This window comes from Rhinolophus ferrumequinum, chromosome 10 (assembly GCF_004115265.2).
Source record: "Rhinolophus ferrumequinum isolate MPI-CBG mRhiFer1 chromosome 10, mRhiFer1_v1.p, whole genome shotgun sequence".
Lineage (NCBI taxonomy): Eukaryota > Metazoa > Chordata > Mammalia > Chiroptera > Rhinolophidae > Rhinolophus > Rhinolophus ferrumequinum.
The window spans coordinates 40,708,205-40,735,001 of NC_046293.1; the positions used below are offsets into that span (position 1 = coordinate 40,708,205).

Below are 26,797 nucleotides of genomic sequence, written 5' to 3' on the forward strand. Positions count from 1 at the left end.
GGGTTTTTTTGCTGCTGAGCTGTATAAGTTCTTTACATATTTTAGATATTAGACCCTTATCAAAGGTGTTGTTTGCAAGTATTTTCTCCCATTCAGGTTGGTGGCCTCTTTGTTTTGTTGATGGTTTCTTTCGCCATGCAGAAGCTCTTTAGTTTGATATAATCCCATTCATTTATTTTTGCTTTTTCGAGGTGTGATAAAAAAAATACGGTGAATCTTTAAATAAAAATGTATTACAGTAAAAGACAGATTGCCGTTAATTCCCCTCAAAATACACCCCCTCCCATCGTTCATGCCACTTTCTGAAGCAGTTCTGAAAAGTTCTCTTTCGTTAGTGTCTTTAGTTGCGCTGTTGTGGCTGCCTCGATCCTGAATCATTTTGACTTTGGGGAAAAGCCAGAAGTCGCATGATGCCAGATTTGGTGAATAAGGTGGATGAGGACACACCGTAATGTTTTTATTTGACAGAAACTGTCGTACCAGAAGAGATGTGTGACAAGAAGTGTTGCCATGATGGAGGATAAGGACACTCACGAAAGAGGACTTCCTGAACTCCTTCAGAAAAAGACAAGAAGGATGGGATAAGTGTGTTTGAAGAGAGGGGAAGTATTCTGAGGGGGATTAATGGCAATGTGTCTTTTACCGTAATAATTTTTCTTAATTTAAATATTCACCGTATTGTTTGATCACATCTTGTATACTATTTGGGCCATAAAAAAGGTTGATTGATAAGAATGAAAAGCAAAAATCGTGAAGCTGAGCATCAGTATGCCAATGAAAATGTCTTTATATTTCATATCACTGAATATGAGACTTGAAGAACCTTTACTTAACTATTTTTATATATGTCAACAAGAATTAAATTACTGTGTTTATCTGGGTAGAATATGATACAGACTTAGGCAAAACACATGAATATCTGCATTTACTAGGGGAAAAAGATTGCTTATTTCTAATCTTAGGGGAAACTGGATGAGGAAAGGCTGTGGCAGGATCTTTTCATAATTATGCCTTCACATTAAGGTTGCTTTCTTCGTAAGTCAATGAGATACTGTGTTGATAACATGAATGAAAACTCATCTGACACATTTACTGCAGTCAATAAAGAGCGTAGGAAGGATGATTTGAATCCCTCTTGCTCCAGGATAAACTCAAATTTGTTTAGCATAGTGCATGGCACTAAGTATTTCTTGAATGAATGAATACATGAATGAACAAGAAAACAAAAACAACAACTGGGGGTACAGGATCAGACTCAGTTCATCTCCTGATTCAGTCTGTAGTTCTGTTTTTGCATCAAGTAGGCAAGACAGAAACACAATGACCTCCGAAGTCAATATGAAGATTTAATTTAATTGATAGGCTTTCCTGACATCATAAACCACAAAATTATAGCTTGAACTGTTTTTGAACAGCTGCCATATATTCCCTTAAGGGTTTGTAGCTTTGTTGAGCAGGCATTCAAACATTTACAGGAAAAGCTTGCCAAAAATTGTGCTCAAAGTAAAGAATGACTTCCTATGCTACAGAAAACAGATGTAAGAATTCTTAAATTCTTTTCCTACAAATCAAAAAAAGTAAGAATTATATTTCTAATCTGGGAACCATTAACTGGAAAATGCCATTGCTTTTTTATATTTAAAAGTGAGAATTGTTTTAAGAATTCTCAGGTTTATTTTTCACAACACCTGAGATATAAATCAAGATTCGCACACCATGGCATTCAACAACCACTAGTTATCATTTAATATTGCTGTTTACTAACAATATCCCCTTCCCATTCCACTTTCCCACAATGAAGCAACTAAAAATTTAGAGTTGTCATTGTTGAGCAGATTGCCATTGGTGATCAGATTACTTTAGCCAAAGTGGGCTCCCAATGCTATGTGTCTCTTCTGGTTTGAGTGACCAAATGTCTTTATCATCTCTCGAGACTCTTTCAAGAAGTATGGCTAGAATTTTAACAATTCCTTTTTCCATTTTCTATACTTCTATGACTTCTATGCCCTCTCTCTTATTATACAAAAGAGAAATTATTCAGAAAACTCTCAAAAAGATGTTCAGTTTGCCTTCCTTCTTTTCCTCTCTCCCTCCTTTCTTCCTTTAAAAAAACATTTGTTTTAGACCACGTATTGCATTAGATCTCCATAACTCAAAAGACAAGTATGAAAATAATCCCTTACTTCAGAGAGCTCATAGCTTAATAGGAAAGACATATAAATTAACGGATACAAAATATTGTATCCTCTAGTGCTGCTATGGAATGTATTCAAGATGTTATAGAAATAGAGAAGAGAGAGCACCTAACTACTCCAGCTTAAGAGACGGTTTTGCAGTACAGGTGTGGATAGACAAGGATGGGGCAGGGAAGTATTGTAAACAAGCAAACATTCATTTAGTCAATGATTTGAACCTCTACTATGTGCAAAGCTGGGGCTATCACAATGATTAAGAGAGAGTGTTCTGTCTTAATGGTGCTTATATTATAGTAGAAGACACAAAGATGACAACTAGCTACATTATTATTATAACTGCAATTGTGATAAGTGCTACAAAAGGTACAAGGTGCTAAGAGAATCTAAGGGGATCTGACTGAGTGTTGGAAGGGTGGTGGAAGGTAGTACTCAGGGATGGCTTTTTTGAGGCAATTATGTTTAAATGAAATCTGAAGGGTCAATAAGAAGAATTCAGTAGGTAACGGAGAAGTGGAAGAGCCTTTCAAGACAAGAGACAGCACAGGCAGAAGCTATAGTGTGAAGAATGGAAAGGACAGGAGCAGGAGGCCAGTTAGTTACTGTAGGAGTCAGGTGACAGAGCTTGATAGGTTGTATTAAGGTGGGTCTGTAGAAACAGAGAGAAATAGATAACTGACTCATATGGGGAAGGGTGAGAAAGTGAGAACTTTCAAGGATGACGCTAGATTTTTGGCTTAGGCAACTGGTAGATGGTTGTACCATCCCTGACGGAATTTGATGGAAAGATTGTGAATTTAGTTTGGACATGCTGAGTTTGAGATGTCAATGAAATATTCTAGCTGCGTTGTTAAGAAAACAAGTGGGCTCCTCTAGGAATGATGGGATTAGAACCCCATTCCTATGAGTTTACTGTGAAAATAAACTTAAATTTGGGTCAAAATGAGTGCTTACTTTCATTCTAATGTCAAACCTACCGTGTTTCCCTGAAAATAAGACCTAGCCGGACAATCAGCTCTAATGCGTCTTTTGGAGCAAAAATTAATATAAGACCTGGTCTTATTTTACTATAAGACCAGGTCTAATATAATATAGTATAGTACAGTATAGTTTAATATAATATAATATAACATAATACCGGGTCTTATATTAATTTTTGCTCCAAAAGACGCATTAGAGCTGATTGTCTGGCTAGGTCTTATTTTCGGGGAAACACGATATTAATGTAACTAAGGCTTATACATTTCAAATTCTTGCTGACTCTGTAAAAAGTATGCAGTGCTCTTTTTCTTTTGAATCTTGCAAGATGGGCATCAAAATAGGTTTTTTCCAGCCAACCCTTTACCCTTTACTCTTTGCTCATTATTCTAATCCACCCATCAAAGCAAATAGTAAACTGTGAACTTAGAGCTTCGAAGATTATAAAGAGCTTTGTAATAGTTATTACTCTTTTAATTACCTGAAACATCATATATTAAATGTTTCATTTAGGACAGATATACAAAACGGAATCTTTATATTTCATGTAACTTAAAAGGTACTAACCATATTTTCTTCCTAACAATTTCCAGGCTCGGTACATTCTTAAGGATAAGGTCTATCTACTAGAACATTACATAAACAGTCATGGACGCCGATACAGATTACCTCAAAATGGGGGGAGAGCTGAAATGGGGGGGAGGGCAGGGGAACATCAGCTCTATTTGCAATGCTTTGTTTCATTTAAGGGGAAAGGTACGGATCGGAAGCAAATTTGTCAATGTTGAAATGTTGTGTTAGTTCTGGGTGGTGGGTATATGATTGTTGTATTGTTCTCTGTTTTATGATTCTTCCATTTATTTATTTTTTCATAAAAATCTCTGAATCAGCAAACAAAAGAGACATAAAAAGCAATTAATTCAGAAACAATGTCACCTGTCACCCACATATATATATATGTGTGTATATATATGTATATGCATGTATGTTTATATATATATATATATATATATCTTATATATATATATATATATATATATATATGTTCTATTACATTTGCACTGCACTCATACATATGGAATTCTTTTTAACAAAGTTCATTGCTTTGGGGTACTTAATTTTTGTGAAGTTAATGACCCTTATTTCAAAGCACCACTGTTTCTTATTAGAGGAAGGACTGATATTACAGAAGGCAATGAGTTGTTGGAATGGGATTTTGCTAACAGAAAGAACAAAGCTTTATGCCTTTAGGTGGGAATAAATTATAGCTTCATACAAATGCACTTACTAATAAATCAAAAAGGAAATTAAGAGCAGTAAATCTATGACCCAAATGCAGACTAATTTAATGGGATGCTTTTCAGAGATTTTCAAGGAGTGCCAGCAAATCCTTTCCGATTTGCAGCAATAAACAAAATGCTGTGTGGTGCTTATCCATCAAAACACACACCTATGCATTTACTCTTCAGAGGGAAACTTCTGCTGCTTACACAGAATAATCTCAGAGGAAAGGGGTAAAGAAAATACCAATAACAGATCAAGGAAGCGGATAATTGCTTTAAAACTTACTGTTTTGCAGATAGAAGTAAAAGCTATCATGGATATCTCATTATTAATCCACTCAAATGACTAAAAGAAACAAAACACATCAAGTGTGGAAGTTGGTTCCAAATGACTCTGGATTCATATTATAGGAGGAACCTAGTTTTTTTGGACACTGTTCTGATTTCTTACAGAATAAGTTATGCCTTGACATATCTTACTAATTTAAGAGGATGAAGTGTTATAATCTATTTACATTCTTATCCATTTTTCCATTGCTTCATTTTGACACTATTTTCTTATATATCTTTCCATTTATTTGCTGACATAAGTGGCTGATAAATTATTTTCTGTCACTGCTGTTTGTTGACTATTTTAGTCAGAAGCTTGTCTGTACTCCTCCAAGTCTCGTAAATATAACTAACAGTTGTGATCTACTTAATATCCATATTTCGGTCTTCACCAAAATTGAGGCTGAGTCCCACAGAACTTCCAACAAAATGGCATTTCTGACTATTTTGGTATTGGGTAGTAGTTTAGAGAAGTGCTCTATAAAGAATCTAAGTGCCAAGTGGCTTAGGCATTTGTCCTTAGAAAAATTACCATACTACTCCCTCCTTGGGGCAAGCCCCATTTGGAATGGGTTTACTGTGAAACACAAATACCACAATGGGTCCAATGTGACCCGTATCATTTTGGTGCGGGTCAAAAATAAGTCACAGAGTTTTTCTTTGGGAGAGGCAGCATGCTGGTAGGAAAAAAGTGAGTTCGAGAGTAAAAATGATCTGGATTTAACCTGAACCTCACTGAATAACTTTGGGCAAGTAACCCAACCTTTATAAAATGTAAGAATCCTCACTGGGTACATATAAGCATGTATGTCAAAGTAACACATGAAGTAGTTAGCAGGCACCTACCATACATTAATTTTCTTCCCCTATAGTTTTCACAGCATAATGGGATGTTTGGACTCTACCTTTAAAATACTCAGAAAGAACTACACTATCTCAGCCCACATTTAATAATTTCTGTGTCTATCATGATTTGCTCACTTTGGAGTCCCGTGATTTTTATAATCACAGAGGTTCAAGGAAGTCCAAAATGTTATCCAGGCTTATAAGCAGGATCCTTCCTAAGTGATCTGAAAACTATGACCTACTTTTGTCCATGAATCTCTAAAGGGATCTATAATCACCACTGGTAACTCATTACATTAATTCAAATTCCTTATAAACAAATTCCTACTAATGTCTAAGTGATGCATTGAAGTTCCTGTCCCTCTTTACTCTGTGAACACGATAAATTAGAGGCTCATCATACAACATTCCTTGAAATAAAATCTGTAATCATATTCCTTCTATCAGGATCTTCTCCAGGCAAACAAAGTAATAGCACTGTTTATCAAAGAATCATGTATTAATTAACACAAACTCACAACACAGCTTAAGAGTAGGAAAAGAAAATGGACTTGGAGGGTCCGTTGTATATACTTATTAGCTATGGGGACCATAGGCAAATTACTGAAATTCTCTGAGTTTCATTTTCTACATCTGTAAATGAGGATATCATCTTATAAAACTGTTTATTTAAAGGATTAAATTAAATAACGTAGGACATTCAAACTATAGTCACTATTGTCATCTTTATAAAAAGGAAGCTAAAGGGGAAAAGAAAAGCACATACCATATTCACTGCATCTTGGTCAAAAGGGTTCCATTCTATATTCTGAGGATAGTGGGCCAGAACCTTGGATTTGAATGTTCTTCTCAAAGGACTCTGGTCAAAATTTTCACCTACAACAAATAATTAATAATTAGTTAATGTCCAGAATTTTTCAAAAGCATGTCATAGTTTTGTTTTTATTTTGTAGCTATGTCAACTGATAATTTTGAAATCTGATTCAATTTCTGCTTCTTAACAGTCTGACTTGTAAAATTCTCAATGGGCAACTGAAAAGGAACTGTTAATAAGAGATCTGCATTTAAAACTTCAGAATATGAATTTTGAAATTCTGGCTAGATAACTGATACTAAAAATCAGATATGCTAAAATAATCCATGCTGTAACCTAATTATTGTCCTCATTTCAATACGTAGTGATTTAAAAAATCCATTTGGAAACATTAAAGAAACATTCCTGAATTAAGCTAATCATACTTCTTATGATCCTGAAATTTTGTACATAGATCAACCCAATGCTGCAGTGCTCAAAGGAGGCAATGTGCTCAACTTTCCACAAAATTCTCTAATCGATATGACTGCATCTCCAGGCTTTTACAAGTAATAGAATTAACAGAATTAGAAACATCATTACTGAGTTGTCTAGTTTAGTAGACAAAATACATCTAACACACAAAACTGAAAAGAAACAAGCTATTTTAAGCCAAATATATCTGTCAAAATTCTGGAAAGAAAAGTAGGCTATACTTTGATTATTATATATAAGAACATTTAACAATAGCTGTCAGCTCAGTTCTTTGTCTCCTTAACCAAATTAACTCCCATGAGACCTGTTACCTGCAAATGCCTTAGTTTCATAATATTTTAATGTGGATGGATCTTAAAATTCTCAATGTCAAAAAGTTGAGACTGATGAATGAGAATACCTTGGAGCAGTATTATTCTGTCTCCTGTTTTTTTCCTACTTTTTAATAACTTTACTTAGTAAGCACAAAACATGAGCTATTATATCAAAAGATGAATGCAACTTACCAGTATCTGTACAAGTAAAAACATCATAAAGCAATTTATGAGTTACTCTTGGACAAGTAGTTAGACTCAGTTTCCATTTTTGAAAAAACTATGAAAAGATAATCCTAAAACACCTTTTACTGCAAAACTTAACAGATCACAAAGGGGGGAAAAGTCATACTCTAAAATCTTGCTGAAGACTGCAATATAAAGTACACAAAAGCTTTTTTGAATAAAGGGATGTAATTTAAATAGATTTGCTGCAGCAAGTAACCTACAGTTTCTAACTTAAGACCTTGGCTAATGATCATTTTCCTTTGGATTCCTCTTACATATTTAGGCAAGCACTTCATCTCTGTATCTTTCTACCCCCGCATTTCCATTTTCTAACAGACAGGGAGTTTTCACTTCTAGAAGAAAAACTGTCAAAGGCATCCCTAAGAAAAGTTTATCAATTTTTTTCACTATGCTTCTAGGATATGTAAACATCAAAAAGTCAATGGAAAAAGGTGAAACTGTCCATGAGTCAATATGTCTGAAGAAAAGAGTCAGGGTTCAGAATGGTTCATTTCAGGAAGGGTAAATGATATCTTTAAAGCTGATACTGGATTCTCATGCAAACACTAAGATTTTTAGATTATTCACTTCTTCACTAAAACAAACAAACAGAACAAGGTTACTTTTCACCTCATTTTAAGTCAGAGAAAAAAACAAAACAAACCTTCTTCCTTATTCTAAAGTTCTATGCTGCTGACGGTGCTGTTGACACAGCGAGAGGATATCCTTAGAAAATAAACAGCCATCAAAAAACTCTCTCCTTCGCTCATCCTCAAATACCAGAAATGCTTATTTTTATCATCCATAAATGTAAACAAAATAGGAAACACTGTGGGGCATATGAAAGAGAACATAACACAGGATATAACTCCTTCAAACACTTACCTTTTAATGAATTCCTGCCTTAGTTTGGTTAAAATAGTAACACTATCTTCATTCATATAGCAAGTTATTAATGGGACAGGAGGTAAATCAGAAAAGTCATGAGAGTGCCATTCTCAACATAATTGTTCTGTTAAACTCAGGAACACCACACCCTCTTGAGGCACGATGAATCAACCAGGAGAGAGAAGGAAAACCACCTCCAGAGAGAAAAAGTTTCACAAAAACAAACAACCGAAAAAACCCACAAAACAGAAACATAAATCTAACAAAAGAAAAACAGAATCACCACCATAACCACCACCACCACCACCACCACCACCATCACCACCACGACCACCACCAGCACCATCAGACTGCCAGAAAGGCGGGGGTGGGGGGCGCAGGAATAGGACAGATCATTGCTATATATACAGCTGTCTTGGCAAATATTAATATTATTTTTATTAGAATTTATTGGGGTAGGAAAATATTATTTTGAAGGACATTATGGGAAGAAAAAACTATGTAAAAATTCTGATAACACTGTTAAAGACTTAGAAATGAATGGATGCAGCTATTCCTACTAGTATCAGCCAAAGAAGAAAATCTTGGAGATGACTTTTGGAGATGTAAAATGGGAGAACAACCTATATTCTCATTTTTAGCCCGTATTTTATAAACCTCTAATTTAGAATCTATTGCTAGGACTTAGCAGGAGAAATGAATCAGTCTAAGAATTTGGATTCTGAGGATATGGAAGTTACATATAAGCATCCTTTACTTAAAAATCCACCTTTCTAACATTATCCTGAAAATGAATAAGGATTATAAATTTGTGAAAACATTAATACCCCCCACTATAACTACATATAGACTTAATTCCAAGTAATATTGCCAAGTAACCTCCTGCTAAACATAAGCTGCAATGAAGTCTTTCCAACTAAGAAAATAGGACATATCTGCCAAGAGAGCTTAAAAACTCATGAATAATTTTTTTTAAGATTTGAAGCAAATGTGGTCTTTATGAAAATCAAGATGCAGATGAGAGAACAGAAATACAAAATAATACCTTTTTTGCCTAAGCAAAACTGAATAAACAATTATGATGCGCTTGGGGTGAATTAAAATAATGATTTCTAAAACCTCGACTTTTATTTTTATTTTTACCTGAAGTCGTATTTGCAGCATCTTGGCTCTTGCCATGACGATCTGCTTCTAGCCATTGGTACAAAACTACATAATGTGACAGAAACAAAAAAGCTTTATGAACAAATAAACAAACAAAAAAGCAAAAATGACTTTGAAGAATGGAAAACGAGAATAAAAAAATTAAACGAAAACAATTAAACATGAAACATTAATATCAATGGAATGTATCTTAACACCAATAGTATACAGCTCATAGCTATTAGTAATAAGAAAGCAGAGAGAATAAGTAATTGTATTTTACTATAAGTGAAATGCTATTTAAACATCAGTAATAGTTACTCATATGAGGAAAATCACACATATTCTTAATGCTAATTTGAAGATAAGTATAGGAGAAAGCTAATGTTTCTAATGTTTCTATATAGTCAGATATAACAAAACATGATAGTAAGGCTAAATTAAAAATTACATTCCAATGTTTACACACCTATCAGAATGGCTAAAGTCCAAAAAACTGACTATACCAAATGCTGACAAGTAAGCAAGTGACATAATTCTCATAACTTGCTGGTGGAAATGCAAAATGGTACAGCCAATGTGGAAGACAGTTTGGCAATTTCTTACAATGCCAAATATAGTCTTATCATATGATCCTATAACCCCAGTCTAATCAGGAGAAAAACATCAGACAAATTCCAAGAGGACCAACCTACGATATACCTGAAGAACACTTGTCAAAGTTGTCAAGATCATCAAAAACAAGAGAAGTCTGAAAAACTGTCACAGACAAGAGGAGCCTAAGGAGACATGACAACTAAATGTAATGTGGTATAATGGATAGGATCCTCCAACAGAGAAAAAACATTAAATAAGCATGAAGGAAATCTGAATACAGGACAGAGTTCAGTTAACAACAATGTATCAGTAATGATTCATTAATTGTAACATGTATCATAAAACTATGAAATGTTAATGATGGGAAAACTGTACATGTGTGAATGGGCGTTTATGAGAGTATATGGGGGCTTTGTACTATCTTCTCCGTTTTTCTGTAAATCTAAGACTACTCTAAAAATCACGTCTGTTTTAAAAATTACATTCCATTATTTAAGGTGAAGACAAAAGCATATATTATACCCAAATCTTAAAAGTAGTTTACCTTTTGAAAATCACTATGCAAACATAAGCTAAAGTCGGCTCTGTACTGTGATTCCACTTAATGAACTATCCTCTTAAGCACTTTAAACTGGGAAATGTCAACAACTCCTGGAGGAAAGTTTACTACAATGAGGACACAGGCTATTAAAAAATTCATACCAGAGCTCTGTAACTTAGCAGCTTTGAAGAGTGTTAAACTTCTGGATGTCTTTTATGGGTTACCCAAATGTCTACAACTTTTAGACATCTTTTTATTATTAAAATTTATTGGGGTGACAATGGTCAACAAGACTATATAGGTTTCAAGTGTACAATTCTGTAATACATCATCTATATATCACATTGTGTGTTCACCAACCAGTCAGTTCTCCTTCCATCACATTTGACGCCCCTTTACCTTCTTCCACCGTCACCCCCTTTCCCTCTGGTAACCACTATACTGTTGTCTGTCTCTAGGAGCTTTTGTTTAACTTTTAGACACCTTTAAAGAGATATCAGAGTCTTTCCTTTAAAGAGTCAAATAATGATAACGTGTGGTTCTAAATGACCAGGAAAAGTTGCTTATGGAACTCCTATACCGAAGGAATAAAGGAACTCATTAATTATAAACGACTAAAGGCACCCTGAAATCACCAAGGAAGTTATTTGGATCTTTAGGGCCAGCTAGGACTGTGAACTGACATCCATCATCAGGGATAGAGGCCCCAAACAGACCTCTGAACAGCTCTGCCACACATATCCAGTGTGCAAGGCCCCTGGTTGAGGGTGCCCAAGTAGGGACACAGGTCAGTACCTCCCCCAGGACACTGCACACTTCTAGGAGGCACACAATTGTTACAGTTGGGACAAGTATGAAAGAATTCAGAATTCGAGAAGAAGACCTCACTCATTAAATATACAGTCCAGTACAGATATTTCTTCTTTCTAATTTGCAGGAGTAACAACCAATCGTTAGAATAGATTAGAATAGTATTAGAACATGACACAAAAATCTCCCCATTTGGAAAAGCAAGCATGAACTTTGCAACTAACACTAATGTTCTCACAAAAATAAGACAAAGTAGAGAAACTAATCCATTAATTGGTCTAATAATTCTGCTTAGCTCTTATTTAAAGCCTATTCTGCTTTGATTAAGGTGAAAACTCTTGGTTGTGTTCAGGGTATCACTAGGAATATTTACCAATAGTTCCATTACTTCACATAGCCCTTGTTTCTGGTTTTATCAGAGAAAAATAAAAGAAATATGAAAGCTATTCCACGTCAATTTACTCTGGCCAGTTACATAGAGAATTATACATAAGCAACAACCATTTAAACAGATTTAGAGATTCAATTATTTTATCATTGCCTCCAGGTTATGGTCAAACTATAGTCAAAATAATTCACAGAATTTCCAGTGCAGTGCATGTGCTTCATGCAAAGCTATGTGTTTCACAATTAGACCAAATCTGGATTTCAAATCAACTTTATAGCATGTATATTTAAAAGATAACGTGTAGCTTAAAATACTAGAATGTATGGGCAATTTTAGAAGGACTGAACTCCAAAAATTTCTTAACTCGCATAAAGTATCTGAAATATGTCATAATACTAAGAGTCTGCTACTGTGTTGTAGATGTTAGAATACCAAGCACACACCTCTTCTCACTGTGGCTGAGAACGTGAGAGCTGGCCTTTTGGTAGACCCATGCTTCCTTCCTCTCAAACAGCACTGGGACATAGGGACCCTACCCCCAGCTCCTGTGCTTGCACTTGCAAGTAGATAGGGATTTGTGAACCTTGGAGCTATGTCTCAGCCTGAGTGGCCCTGTTATATATTTTTTCCCTTATCTCCTCTCTGAACCTTCCCACTCCTAGGGCCTCAGTGAATTCCCTCCCTCATTATTGTGGCCAATAAGAGAGAAGATACCTACCAAGAAGGGCGCTTGGTGGCTAACTGGGCTCAAATTTAAAAGCAGGTTCTAGCAGCCATTTCTAAACCGGGGCCCCTCAGGCAAACCACCCTTCAGGGAGATGCCTGCACTAAACTGCCTGCCTCCCCCACTGAACTGCCTACCTGCACTGTGCTCCTGCTGCCTGAGCCAGCCCTTATAAAGGAGTTCCTGGAATTGTACTAGGTTGGTACAAAAGTAATTCTGGTTTTCACAATTATTTTCAACCTTTTAAACTGCAATTACTTTTGCACCAACCTAGCATTTCAACCAATAGGACTGAGGCTTTCCCTGTCCAATCAGAGCTAGGCAGCTATATCCCCATCAGCAACTTCACTGACTAATCAGAGTAACTCCATTCTGACCAATCAAATTACAAGAATTTGGAGTTCTCATTTGCATGAGGACAGACCAATCAGGGACCAATGGAGGGGACTTCTGTCTATATAAGTCAGCTCCCCTCTGGTTGGGGGAGTGCACTTTCCCTTTCTATCAAAGACTAAAGACTGTGCTTTAAAGACTGGCTGGAGATGAAACACCAAAGACATCTCGCTGGAGCAGAGCAGCACTGGAGCAGAGCTGTCTAGCCAGAAAAAGGGCCTCACCCTAGCCTACTCACTGCTATGCTGTCTCACAGATGAACTGTAACACTACTGAGCTGCTCCACAGCCGAGCTGTATCACAATTGAGCTGTTGGCACTGAATGAAGTTTCCTTCTTCACTGCACTCCCAATTGGGGATTCCTGTTGGTGTTGAATTGGCACCTATGACTGACCATTACTTGACATTTCCCATTTGTACCAAAGCCTATTTCTGCCCAGGGTATTTCTCCACAAAACAAGGTCAAGTCACAGTATTTTCCTATCCTGCTGTCTCTGAAGGATACTACAGAAGTCTAGATGTTTCAAAGAAAGTTTGCTGATGGGAACAAGGAAGACAGATGGGAAGTTTAAAAATGTAATCTCTTCTGTCCTGTCCCTTTTTCATTCTGTTCCTTTTCTAATGGGAAAGTTAACACACACACACACACACACACACACACACACACAGAGGTAATAAATATGGACAGAATATTCTGAGTAAAAAATGTTTCCTCAGTACTTTGATAAAGATGAGAAGTTGTTCCAAGAAAGAATACAACAAAATAAGGAAGTAGAGGCAGAAAGTATAAATAACTCTTCCGCAAAGTTTTGCTAGAAGGATAAGAAATGGGTAACATTAAAAGAGAATATAGCGTTGAGGGAAGTGTTTTTGTTTTGTTTTTTAAATACAGGAGATATTAACTCATTCCAGTAAATGTCCAGTGCGCCCATACTGTGCCAGGAATTCAGGACAGAGCCCAGCCACATTCTAACTAGGCACCGTGCATCCTACCACTAAGCACAGAACACAGCAGCAGATTAGTTACTTGCAAAATTAACCTAACAACAAATCCAGGATCTACAATACAGTCCCGATAATGAGGAATACACAAAGCACTTTGTTCCTAACTCACACTTATCATACTATCCCTTTTGTAATAAAATATGAAACAAGAAAATAACTTTAAAAAATCAGCAAAATATTGTAATTGATATCATGAAACTCTCTAAGAGGAAAGGGTCCGTAATTTTTAGGTAAATAATCAAGCAAGTACCATGTGTTCTTCAGTGCTTAGTAAATGATTGTTCTTATTCTGAAGAATATATACGTGATTTTCATATAATTATAGCCAAGAAAATAAGGTTCTAGTTCTAGTTGAATATCCCGAGGTCTAGTAGCCTAGGACAAACCACAACTTCTTTGAGCAAAGTTTCCCTCATATATAAAATACTGATTATTTTATCACTGTAACAATGCGTTATTATTAGTATTATTAGATATCTATCCTCTATGAGAATCATTTATCTAATATTCGTGGGAAAGCATATTATTATTCATGTTGCATTTTATCATACAATATAGAACAAATCTTCCCCTATTGCTAAAGAACTTACTCTCTGCTAAAGAAAATCCTAGAGGCCACCTGTTGCCTTCTGGAACAAAAGAAAGTCATCCACCAATAAAATATTTATAACTAACAAGTAATACTATAGACCTAGAGTTCTAAGAAGATTCAAACTGAAACTTTTCTGCTGCCTGACTCAAAGAAGCAGTTATGTGCATGGAACTAAAGTAGACCTTCCCTCCACTTCCATTCATTACTTTGTGCTGCCAATACGCTCACACACACACAAAAGTCAGAAACACAAGTAACTCAGTTTAGTTTACACAGGGGTGCCAATCAACATACACAAGGATACCACTTTCTTCCTCTTACCCTCTTCAAAAAAAAAAAAAATCCTGCATAAGAGACCAAGGTCTGTAAGCAAAGATACAAATTACACAGTAGAAAAAGGGGTACCTCTGTTTTTCTAATGATGCTGCTGCCTCATGGTTTAAAAATCATTCTAGCATAAGTGAAATAGAGCAAAACAGTATTAGTAACAGGATTCACTGGGGAAGACAATCTTCCTGTAATCCTCAAATGGAAGCATTATTATTCCAACAATTACCTGAAGTTGGTACCACAATGCTCGGTTGATGTGATTTTTGCTAAGCCAAAACAGCCCCTAAGTCTCTCTGCAACACTGTGACTTTCAACTTTAATTTAAAAAAATCTAAAGACCATCTTCATCTCTCACTCTATTTGGCCTTTCTACAGCATTTGCCACTTGACTCTCCTTACTCCCTTGTGTTCTGTGACACCAATCTCTCCAAGTTCTTTCACCTCCATGATCACTGCACGAGTCCCTCTGCCGTAATATGTGTTTATCTTATTCCTTTGTTGGACAAATGTATTCTGAGATGGTCAGCCATGTGAGTCCACAGAGTAAGGTCATACCCTGTGGGCAGAGGACACTGCCTCTCCTGAAGGAGGTGTCATTCCCATTGTCAACCATCTCAGGAAATACATCTTATGACATGAAAAGAAATCATGGGAGATGGAACTTAGACTGATATGAAAAAGGAACTCTTTCCTCTTTCTTCCCTTGAGCCTTGTACAAGCAGTCCAGATATGGTTAAGGACTCTCCTCACTTGTGGGAGAGAAAAAAAAATCTGTCATGTGGAGGCAGATCTTGGTTTTAGCAAGGAAGCAATTCTCCACCTGGGAGAGAACATAACTCTGTAAAGGGTGGCAAAGGACCAATGGATCCTATGAGCAATGAAAGCAGCCACACAGATGTTTCCCTAAACTGGTTATGTTACTTTCCATTTATGATTACCTTCTGTTATCTGTAAGAATTTTATGAAGTCTTACACTCTCAGCTGCAAGCAATAAGAGGCCAGCACAGTAAAGAGAGAGCTGCATTCTCCAAAACCAGCATAGTGGCAGCAGCAATGATTGGTGAGAACCCCAAGTGGAAGGTGAATCTTGGTAACAAGATTTGGGGTTGGGAAGTTCAACTGCCTATATCCAAGTTGGTATTCTCTCTTTTCTACCAATTCTTATGGACTGGGCAGTTGTTAAAGGAGCTGGTCGTTAGTCACCTCCGTAGGTTTCTCTTCTTCTACTGCCCCCTATATACTTGTATACGCAGATTTGTGTTCCACCGGGTTTTGTCTAGTCATTTTTCCTTACTCTATACACTCCCAACAGCCTACACTACCAAATTATATTAATGACTTCCAAATATACACTCTTCTCTCCAGGTCAGCCTTTCCAAGTGCCTATTGAAAATCTTTACCACAAGCTGTTACAAGTCAAAGTATCTTAAACTGACTTCCTTCGATGCTTCTCAAGATACCCCTTCTTCCATTAGACCTTGTGTCAATTAATAATACCAAGATTCATCCAAGTCAAACCCTGGAATTTACTCTCCCTTCTCTTGAAAAAGAATGACGAAAATAAAATGGAATGGAAGAAATCCCTTTTACCATACAAAGTGTTTTCTGTAATGAAAAGGGTTCAATTTTCTCATAATGTGGAGAATGAATCTTAGCTGTTCTGCTTCTGGAGCATAAATATAGAATGATGACTAAGCCAAATGTGACCTTAAGTAAAGTATTGAGTCTTTCTGTGTTTTCCAGAAAGGAAAACGGCAATGATGAGTAGAGTTATATCATAAAAATATGTCATAAATATTACAAAGGTTTTTTTCAAAATCCTCCTTCAAATGTTAGGAAAAGTGGGCACGACAGCCAGCATGCTTAGCAGCATCCTTGATTTACAGTTAGTTCTCCATTTGCTTGCATCGATTTTTCATTTAAAAAAATCCTACCAAACTATTCAGTAATATGAATTTATTATTAGGTACTGACTTGTAGGTGGAACAAATGCCCTAGAGTTACTCATGTAAGACAACATATGCAGTATTTCCAACAAATATTGTAAAAGCCAGGAAAAAACCATTTGTGTGTGCATGCACGTGTGCACGTCTGAATAAAAGGTAACCCTGAATAAAACATGATCCACACATCATTATCACCCTAAGTCCATAGTTTCCAACAGGATTCACTCTTGGTGATGTACATTCTAGGGATGTTGGCAAATGTATAATGACATGGATCCACTATTATAGTATGGTACAGAATAGTTTCAGTGCCCTAAAAAATCCTCTGTGCTGTCTGTTCATCCCTCTTCCTCTGCTAACCCCTGGCAACCACTGATCCTTTTGTCTTGATTGTTTTGCCTTTTCCAGAAAGTCATATAGTTGGAATCATATAGTATAAAGCCTTTTCAGGTTGGCTTCTTTCATTTAGTAATATGCATTTAAGGTTCCTCCACGTCTTTTTGTGGCTTGTAGCTTATTTAGCACTGAATAATATTCCACTGTAAGGGTACACCAGTTTATCTATCCATTCACCTACTGAAGGGTGTCTTGGTTGCTTCCAAATTTTGGCAATTATGAATAAAGCTGCTAGAAACATCTGTGTAGGTTTTTGTATGGATATATTTTCAGCTCCTCTGGAAATACCAAGAAGTGTGACTGATGGATCATATGGTGAAGAATGTTTAGTTTTGTAAGGAACTGTCACACTGTTTTCCAAAGTGGCTGTACCATTTTGCCTTCCCACTGGCAATATATGAGAGTTATTAAGTGTTTACTTTGAACATTTATTAATTTATTTAGATATTATATTTATGTTGTCAGCCTTGATGTGGTTGTCAATAGTGGTGTCATCACAGCTACTTTTTGAGTCATCTAACACATGACTATATTGACTATAAAGGGTTGTAACAGTTATATATGTAACGACAAAATTATACATGCCTACAGAAAACAATAATTTCTCTACTTTAACAAACCAATGAGCTCTAACAATGAATCTTAACTATTATTTTGAGGTCTGTGAGTAACCATGGACATGGACATCTCAGGAATGACATATTTACTCCCCACTTTTATAAAAGTGGCAGTAAAAATGGTCTAATCTGCAGGATACAGGATGAGCTTTCTTAGTCAAGAATCACAAATTCTTGGACTCACAGTAGGAAGAGTTCTTAGAGAAGAAAGAGGGAATTACTTCCACTCCCCCACCCGCTAATTTCTCTTGATCAATGAGTAATACAACTATTCACCCAGGGACTCAAGTCAGATAACTGGAGTGGTCCTTCACTACTTTTTCCTTTACTCCCCCCATCTAATCAATCACTTCATCCTATTGATTTCACCCCCTATTTTTTCTTTTTATTCCTTCAAACTTTTTTAAAATTTTATTTTATTTTTATTTTAATTGTGCCTCTCTGGGACCCATCAGCTCCAAGTCAAGCAGTTGCCTCAATCCAGTTGTGGAGGAGGATCGAACCGGCAACCCCACTGCTAAGAGCACCGCGCTCTAACCAACTAAGCTAACTGGCTGCCCCAACCCCGTATTTTTCTTACATCTATCCAACTCTCTCCATCCCGCTCCCACTGTGCTAGTCATATCCAATGTCATCTCTCATCAGAATTACTACAAATGTCATCACTGTTTTAACTGTCTCCAGGCTTACTCCTGCTAATTACTACTTCATAATGCAGCCAAGAAATCTTTCTAAATACAAATCTGTTGGTACTCCCCTTCAAAACCCTTCAATAGTGCTTCATTATCCTAGGATAAATCTCAAATTCCTTAACATAGCTTCAAAATTTTTCATAATGTGACTGCTTATGCCTTAGCCCTTCCTGTAGAATTTTCTATATCCTTTGTATTCTGTACTCCAGCCATGCAGAAACCACTAGTTGTTCACCATATGTATTGTGCTTTCTCAAATTAGCCTTTTACACATGCTGTTCTTTCTTCTAGTATTGCTGCCCCCACCCCGTGCAGCCCGCCCCGTCCCCATCCCACCTACAAATTCTTGGCCACCCTTCAGATCTAAGCTTATAGTCGTATCTTCTGGAAAATCCTGCAGCTCTATGAGAGTAAGAGTGCTATCTTGTTTATTACTGAACCCCAAGGCCTACACAGTGCCTAGTAAAATGAATTCAAGGACCATTTACTAAGTAAATGAGTAAGTTTAAACATGGGCTAATTGAAAAAACATGGGATTGCTACTGACTTTGTGTAAAGATTTTTATCTTATGTGCACAAAGTCCAGAATAATACCTTTATAGCATGAAGGTCACTCAGTAAGAATTTAAGAGTTGTAATTATAATTATACTGAAATTATAAATTAAAATTACCATTGCTATTATTGTAGAAGTTTTATTTTTTTTTCTTTTACACTATAATGTAGAAATAGCTGAGAAATAACCTGAGAAGTGGCATTATGGATTCTGTGCTCCTGCACCATTCCGGATACTTGTAATTTTGCAGGTATACCTCCATTAAATTTTATTGCTACAAATATCTGTTAAAAATTATATTTATGTGAGAGAATACTGTAAGTCAAATTCTTTTAGGATAAGTGTTTTTCTTCCATTTTTTTTATTGTGGCAAAATACACATAAAATTATTTATTATCTTAACCATTTTTAAGTGTACAATTCAGTGGCATTAAATATATTCATACATGCAACCATCACCACCCACCACCATCCATCTCCAATTCTTTTCATCTTATAAAACTGAAACCCTACACCCATTAAACAGTAACTCCCCGTTCCCTCCACCCCCTCAGCCTCTGGCAACCACCATTCTACTATCTTTATGATTTTGAGTACCTGATATAAGAATCATACAGTATCTTTTTATGCATGGCTTATTTCACTTAGTGTAATGTTCTCAAAGTTTATCTACATTGTAGCATATTGAAGAATATCCTTCCTTTTAAAAACTGAGTAATATTCCATTGTAGGTATAAATCACACTTTACTTATCCATTCATCCATCAATGGATACCTGGGGTGCTTCCACGTTATTTGTATTATGATTAATGCTGCTATGAACATTGGTATACAAATATCTCTTCGAGACTGTTTTCAGTTCTTCGCAATATATACCCAGAAGCAGAATTGTAGATCAGATGGTAATTCTATTTTGAGAAAACACCATACTGTTTTCTATAGTGACTGAACCATTTAAAATTCCCACCAGTAATGCACGAGGTTTCCAATTTCTCCGCGTCCTCACCAACATTTGCTGTTTTCTATTCTTTTAATAGTAGCCATCCTAATGGGTGTTGAGGTGCTTTTTGGATGAGTCTTAAAGGCCTTTTCATTTTGTACAAATGAATGAACAAAAATACAACAAATTCAGACTTCGTTCAGTTACATATAAGTAATCGGTAGACTGTGATTTAGAAAACTATTCTACATAGAACCACTTTTTGCACTAAGATTAAGCTTATTTATTCACCAGGAATACAATATTACTGGTGATGAGTAGACTGTTCAAAATTCTATGCTGCCAATCAACAAATATATTTAGTTCTTGGTATAAGCTTAACCAACCATATTAGGAATACAGAAAAATTATTAGTAATGGTTTTCCCTCAGTGCTTATAGAAGAAATTCTTAGGAAGGAAATAATTCAAGATGGTGAATAGACAATTATATCATACAAGAGAGGCTATACAGTACTATATTTTTGAAGAATTTAAATAAATTAATTAAAGCCACTCTTTCAGAAAAACAATGCTATACTTAATTTTTACACAGAAATACAGGTGTGAAAACTAGGTGTTCACGTTACCCTTATTTCTTGTGCACTATTCCTGAACTGCTTTTGATATGTGGACTAAAATACATCGTTTATTTATATTCATTTCCTCTAATGATGTACAGCATAATTTCTGTGTTAGTATATCTGATGCCTAAAAGATGGTAAGCCCAAGCCATGAAGAAGCTTTGGTCTATTTTACTTTGTCCACTTCTTCATTAATTTGATCTTTCATTATGGATGATCTTAGTGACTTTTCAGTTCTTTAGTTGCAGAAAAAGACATTACTTGTGTGTTCCTTCAAGACCCTGATAAAATAAGTAACCACCATTACCATTTGCCTACTCAAGAGCTGGCTACTGATTTGCATATTGTTCAATTTCTTTCGTCTTTTGTGCTGATCAGCTTTAGGGCTATTTATCTCTCTTTTATAATTAAGAAAATATTTCAAACATATAGAAAAGTGGAACAGAAATAATGAACACCTTTGTGTAGTTATCTTCTGCCCAAATTCAACAAATGTTAACTTGTTGCCTAACAATTTTTTAAAACAGAAATAAAACTTTAGAGGTAGAATAAAAGTTCCCTTGTGCCCTCGCCAATCCTTTTAGTCCTAGAGCTCAGAAAAACAGCCTGTCCTCGTTCTGCCCATCCTACCTTTCAAGGCTCTTTAAATCTTACTTGTCAACTACCCTAGTGCAGCCCACAATGATGCCTCTTATCTGTAAACCCTATTCACTCTGTATCTAGTATAGGCAGATCTTATTTTTTCTGCGAGTTCCCTCCAGCCTGTGAGGAGTTAACGTCCTGACCACACTGCTGTGTCCTGAGTCAGTACCATGTTGCTGCCTTAGTCTTGAGAGTAAGGTAAAAATCACCTTAGCCGAGCTGAAGGACAGTGAAAAGTACAGCACAGTGCTGAATGACAAATGCACAGTCGGTAAAAGAAGGGATCTGTCTCTAAACACACAAGTTGCAGTTAATAGCCTTATTTTCATTAATGGCTATGTTCAGAGGTTGGTCTGTAAGAGAATTCATTTCCCTTAGGGACAATGTTACTGGTGCTTAAGGTGGTTGTCTCCATATCTCCCTAGCCCTAAACTAGCAGGGGTGCTTTTAATGACCCAGGACAAGGTCTGGGAAGGTCAGAGGAAAGAGAGGAAAGGAGATCAAGTTCAGACGCTCTTGGATACACAGCTGATGAAGGGCTGGGAGGTGAAGGCCAGAGGCCCTGGAAGTCAGGTGAGACTTCTGAGAATCATCCCATGGAGCTCATCCTTCACTGTGCCTTTTTGTCTCACACTCCCCTTCTCTGTATTTTCCTTTTCTTTCCCCCTTTCCCCTCCTATCTCTCCTTCTTACCCTCAGCTATTTACTGTGCCCTTGCAACCCCCCACCCCCAGTCAGGGGGTGCTCCTTCCCTCAGTCTTGCACTGTTAGCGTGAGAAGTCTGGATTCCCAAGAGGATCTGTGAGTAGACTTTGCAATGGGAGCAGTGCTGAGAGAAGACAGGTAGGGAAAGGGAGCCTGGGGAGTCAGAGACCTCCAGGTTCAGATTCTCCCATCACATAGCTCTTCATTTTTTAGACTAAAAGTCCCCATCCGAGAACACTCTATAAACACATAAAATCCGATTCAAATATTTTAGAAAATAACTCTGCATAAGTGAGCAATTGATAACATGCTAGATTTGAATAATCTTTAAAAAATAATGCAGTCCATCTACTCCCATCCCCATTTATAGCAAACAAATCTTTCAGATGGCTTTTAATCAAGCTTTCAGTAATACCATGTTTCCCCAAAAATAAGACCTCGCCGGACAATCAGCTCTAATGTTCCTTTTGGAGTAAAAATTAATATAAGACCCAGTCTTATTTTATATTATCTAAGACCCGGTATTATGTCAGCTATATTGCATTGTATTGTATTGTATAAGACCCGGTCTTATATTATAGTAAAATAAGACCGGGTCTTGTATTAATTTTTGCTCCAAAAGACGCGTTAGAGCTGACTGTCCGGCTAGGTCTTATTTTCGGGGAAACACGGTATATACTATCCTCCCTTCTCAAACTAACTTAAAATCACCTGAATTCCACACTCACTGCATCATATTCAACTAGCACAGCTAGTCTTCTATTTTTTTTCCTTTCTTTTTTTTTTTTTTATCCGTTTTGCTTCATGCTGTGCTAATTTAACCTCATCTTGGTAAACAACAAAATGGTCCGCATTTGACAGACTCTAGCTGCAGCAAGTGCAGCTGGCCTGTGTGCAAACCAATTTTGTTCACTCTTTATCCTGGCAGGGAGCCCTGCCCTAGAATTGTTTTGGGACTAGTCAGCATTAAACCTGTGTCAGGAAGGTTGCTGAAAGCAGGCATAGAGCAAGGCCGAGTAACAACGCTGTTCAGGAGAGGGATTAAGACAAATGCAGCCGCTGTGTACAAATCTAGGCATTTTACTGCTGATAGTAAATCTGGGGCCCAGCTTCTTTTCTGTGCCTGGCATTTCTGTGAAAATGACTTGGAAAGAGGATTAGGGAGGAAAGAGATGCACCAAATTTGCTGCGTTTGTTTCTTCCTGGCATGATGGGTGCTTGGTGACTACCAGAAAATGTTACTTACTTCAGATGATAGAAAATGGGAAAGAAATAAATGCATCCTTTGCCACTCTCTGTAGCTGCAAGCACTGTACAGCTTTTCTTTGGGTATTTAAAAGTTAGATGGCATGATTTTCTACAGGTGAACTGGAGGTGCAAGAAACAGGAGATTTGCCTAACAACATCCAGAGTAGATAAAAACAACTCTAACTTTATCGAAAAACTTTGTTAAAAAATAAATTCCTCAACATCAAATGAGTGAATATTGGAATAATTTGTTTTTCTACTTACCTGCTAACGGATTCAGTCTATACCTTCGGTGTGTCACATTCATTTTGTACTACTAGAACTTGAATGAGAATGAAGTGTATTCAATCTTTCAATACCACTAGCCAGATAAAAATTGTTTAATAATTTCACAAGTACCTGCCAAAGAAGGCCACGAAGCTTCCCTAAGTAACACCAGATCTGTGGGGCTGGCACAGAAGCCAAAAAAGGGCAGTCCATTTTGTCTGATCAAAGTAATTTTTGAACATGTTGTTTTTTGTGTGTCTGCTCACATAATTCTCATTAAATGCCTAGTATGTCAGTGACTGTAACAGATATGCATGTAGAGACTGAGTTTTTTTAAAGCAGCTTTATTGAGATATATTTCATATACCCTGACATTCACCCTTTTAAAGTACACAATTCAGTGGTTTTTAGTATATTCACAGAGTTGTGCAACCATCACAACTATTCAATTTTATTTTAGAACATTTCAGTACCCCCCAACGAAACCCTGTACCCATTAGTAAATAGAACTTTTGATACAGCAGCCATCCCTGTTTGCTAGCAATGGTAGTTACCAGTACAGGTATTTCTTGGCCTTTGTCAACTGGAGCATAGCAAAACAAATTTTAGAGTGCTTCCACAACACTTACCAAAGTCTCAAAAAATGTTTTTCAAATAAACTTTTTCTTTAGTTCAATCTTACCCATGCATCAGCTTGGTAACTTTCACTGCAAACATAATTTATTTGCATAAGAATGAACATTATCCAACTTAACAGATTTCAACACGCATTGTAATCTCATCTGCAAAAGCCAGTTTCCTGCAGATATTGTGTGTTGAGGCTCTTATTAATAAAGTTAGCTATAAGGTCCTATCGAACTTTTCAACCTTGTTTCCCAAATATATGAAAACAATTTTGTATTATCGCAGTTTACAGGCACTTATTATGAAATAAAGTGAAACACTTTCTAATCAAACAACTAGCATAAAAGGCAAGTAATTGCACTGAAATGAATTTAATCATCAATGAAAAAAAGAAAAATATGATGTAAGCTATATATGTAATTTAGAATTTTCTAGTAGCCACATTTTTAAAACAGTAAAAAGAAACTGGAAAAATTAATTGGAATGGCGTATTTTATTTAGCTCAATGTATCCAAAATATTGCTTCAACTTTTAATCAATATACGGAATTTTTACTGAGATACTATTATAAGTCTTACAAATCTGGTATTTTATACCTATAGCACATCTCATTTTGAAATAATCAAGTTTTCAGCGCTCAATAGCCATGTGCGACTAAGTGGCCCCAATACTGAGCAGCACAGCGTCAGATTACTGCAGTCAGTTTCTCTGTCAGTTCCTCAGAAGGGACTGCATTCGTCTAGGCACGCACCTTCCCTGGCCCGGATTACTCCTGTACTCCTAACAGTCTCCTTGTCAATCCAGCCTCTACACTGCTGCCAAAATGACCTTCATATGCTAGTCTGACCATTTCAATCCGCTGCATAAAATCCTTCTGTGGCTCTTTACGGCTGAATAAAAATCCAAATTCCTTAGCTTATAACATAAAACTCGTGTTTGGCCTTTGACTACCTCTCCAGTTTACTTTCTACTCTTCCTCTTCTCTGCCATGTTGGCTACAGTGAATTACTTGCTGTCATATTCTTACCCCTTTCTGCCTTCCAAGTGTTTTCCCCGCAGTTTAAGACATCCTGCCCTTCATCCTTGCCAAGTTAGCAAATATCTGCTCTTATTTCAGTGTTACATTTTCTGTGAAACTTTCCCCGTTTCCTGTGAGGGAAAGTGAGACGCACTCCTCTCAAGTCCCTTTACAGCATCTATCACATTGTGCACTGGAGTCAAGTTTTATAAGGGTTTGGCTCTAATATGATGTCAGGCTAAAATCAGAGTCAAATTACCTTAGGAAATGTCTTAGGAAAGCATGCCCATATTGGGAACTGAGATTCGCTGTTCCCTGCAGTCCTAAATACACCTCCCTCTGGGAGATAACCAGACCTTCATATCATAAACGAAGGAAATAGCAAACAAGTTATGACATTTTAATTAGTAAGGTTGCTAACATTATTCTTAGTGTAGCCTATAATTAACAGGACTTCTTTTCCAACATCTTGTTAAAAAAAACATTGGGATACTAGTATCTAAGGAGATTTTTTTTCTTTAATCTTTTTGCGCTTTTTTGTCCTCTATTCCACTCTAATCATTAAGATGGATTGCTGAAACGATCAATTCTTCTGGACACAGTATTTCTTTTCCTTTACAGATGTCTCCTTCCTCCCCATTCCCTCCACCCCTTTTTAGGTCAAGGGAAGTGGTAGTTAATTCTTGAGACTGTTGGAGGTGTGTGAGGGAGAGTGTAAAAAACATTTTTAAAGCATCTTGAAGTCTCTAGTAATTTACTACATCTGTTCAGTTCTTTTCTGATCTCAGTAAAGCACCAATGACAAAAATATCAAATACCTTTCCATTTTTAGGGGGGAGGGAGGAAGGGCCGCATGGAGCCTGCAACAAATGTCCAGTTTATCGAGGGTGGCCTCGGCCCTTAGGACACCTTGTGTCAGTCATTCTGTAGGCATGGAAAAGGATCAGGAGAAGCCAATGAATGGCCACAGTCCCTACTCCCAGGGAAAAGGCTCTTCTCAGGTCTGGAATGGTCTGTGAAACTCCCACGTTTTGGGGTGTTGGGGGCCAATTTGGTAGATTCCCTGAGGATGCTTACCATCCTTAGAAGAAGAGGGAAGTAAGATAAAAGTTATCTATTCTTGCGATTTTGGAGGATTTTGGAAGCTGGCAGGAGGCAACGAGATTGCTTAGGCCATCCTGCTGCTGAACAGACACTGGCAATTAAGTGGCAATGCAGTGGCCCCAGTGTAAGGCAGCACATCTCTGCTACATTCCACCAGATACGCTATTTCTGAGTTAATGTTAAACACCTTATCAGTCTGTTTTGCAGTAATTTTACTGTTCTTCACTTTCCTGAAAATTAACTCTTTCTTTAAAAAGTATAGAAGGAACTGCACAACATTGTGGATGTACCAAAAGTACTACGTGCCAATAAACTGCACACTTTAAAATGGTTAACTATGTTATGTGAATTTTTACCTCAATTTTTAAAATGAAAAAAATGTATGATGGGAAAAATACTGCAGGATTTCCAAAACCACCATATTTTTCTTCACTGTGTGCAGATGACACACTTGGTCCTGTAATGTTGTCCAGAAATACAGCTTGAATCCTAAGACTGCTGTGATAGGCTCTGAGAAAAGAGATTATAATGTCAGAATACTTAACTCCTAGG

At 36.7% G+C, this 26,797-nt stretch overlaps 1 protein-coding gene across 2 annotated transcripts in view; it reads right to left on the reverse strand.

The window, feature by feature from the left end:
• DENND5B (DENN domain containing 5B) overlaps window positions 1–26,797 on the reverse strand; it is a 149,265-nt gene that overhangs the window by 77,674 nt on the left and 44,794 nt on the right. The window contains exons 2-3 of one of the 2 annotated variants that reach the window (XM_033116984.1): window positions 9,491–9,556; window positions 6,396–6,505 (exon numbers count right to left, since the gene is read on the reverse strand). In XM_033116984.1, coding sequence (XP_032972875.1) covers window positions 6,396–6,505; window positions 9,491–9,556 — 176 coding nt within the window. The remainder of the gene's footprint in view (window positions 1–6,395; window positions 6,506–9,490; window positions 9,557–26,797) is intronic. The other variant, XM_033116985.1, reaches the window with a different exon arrangement.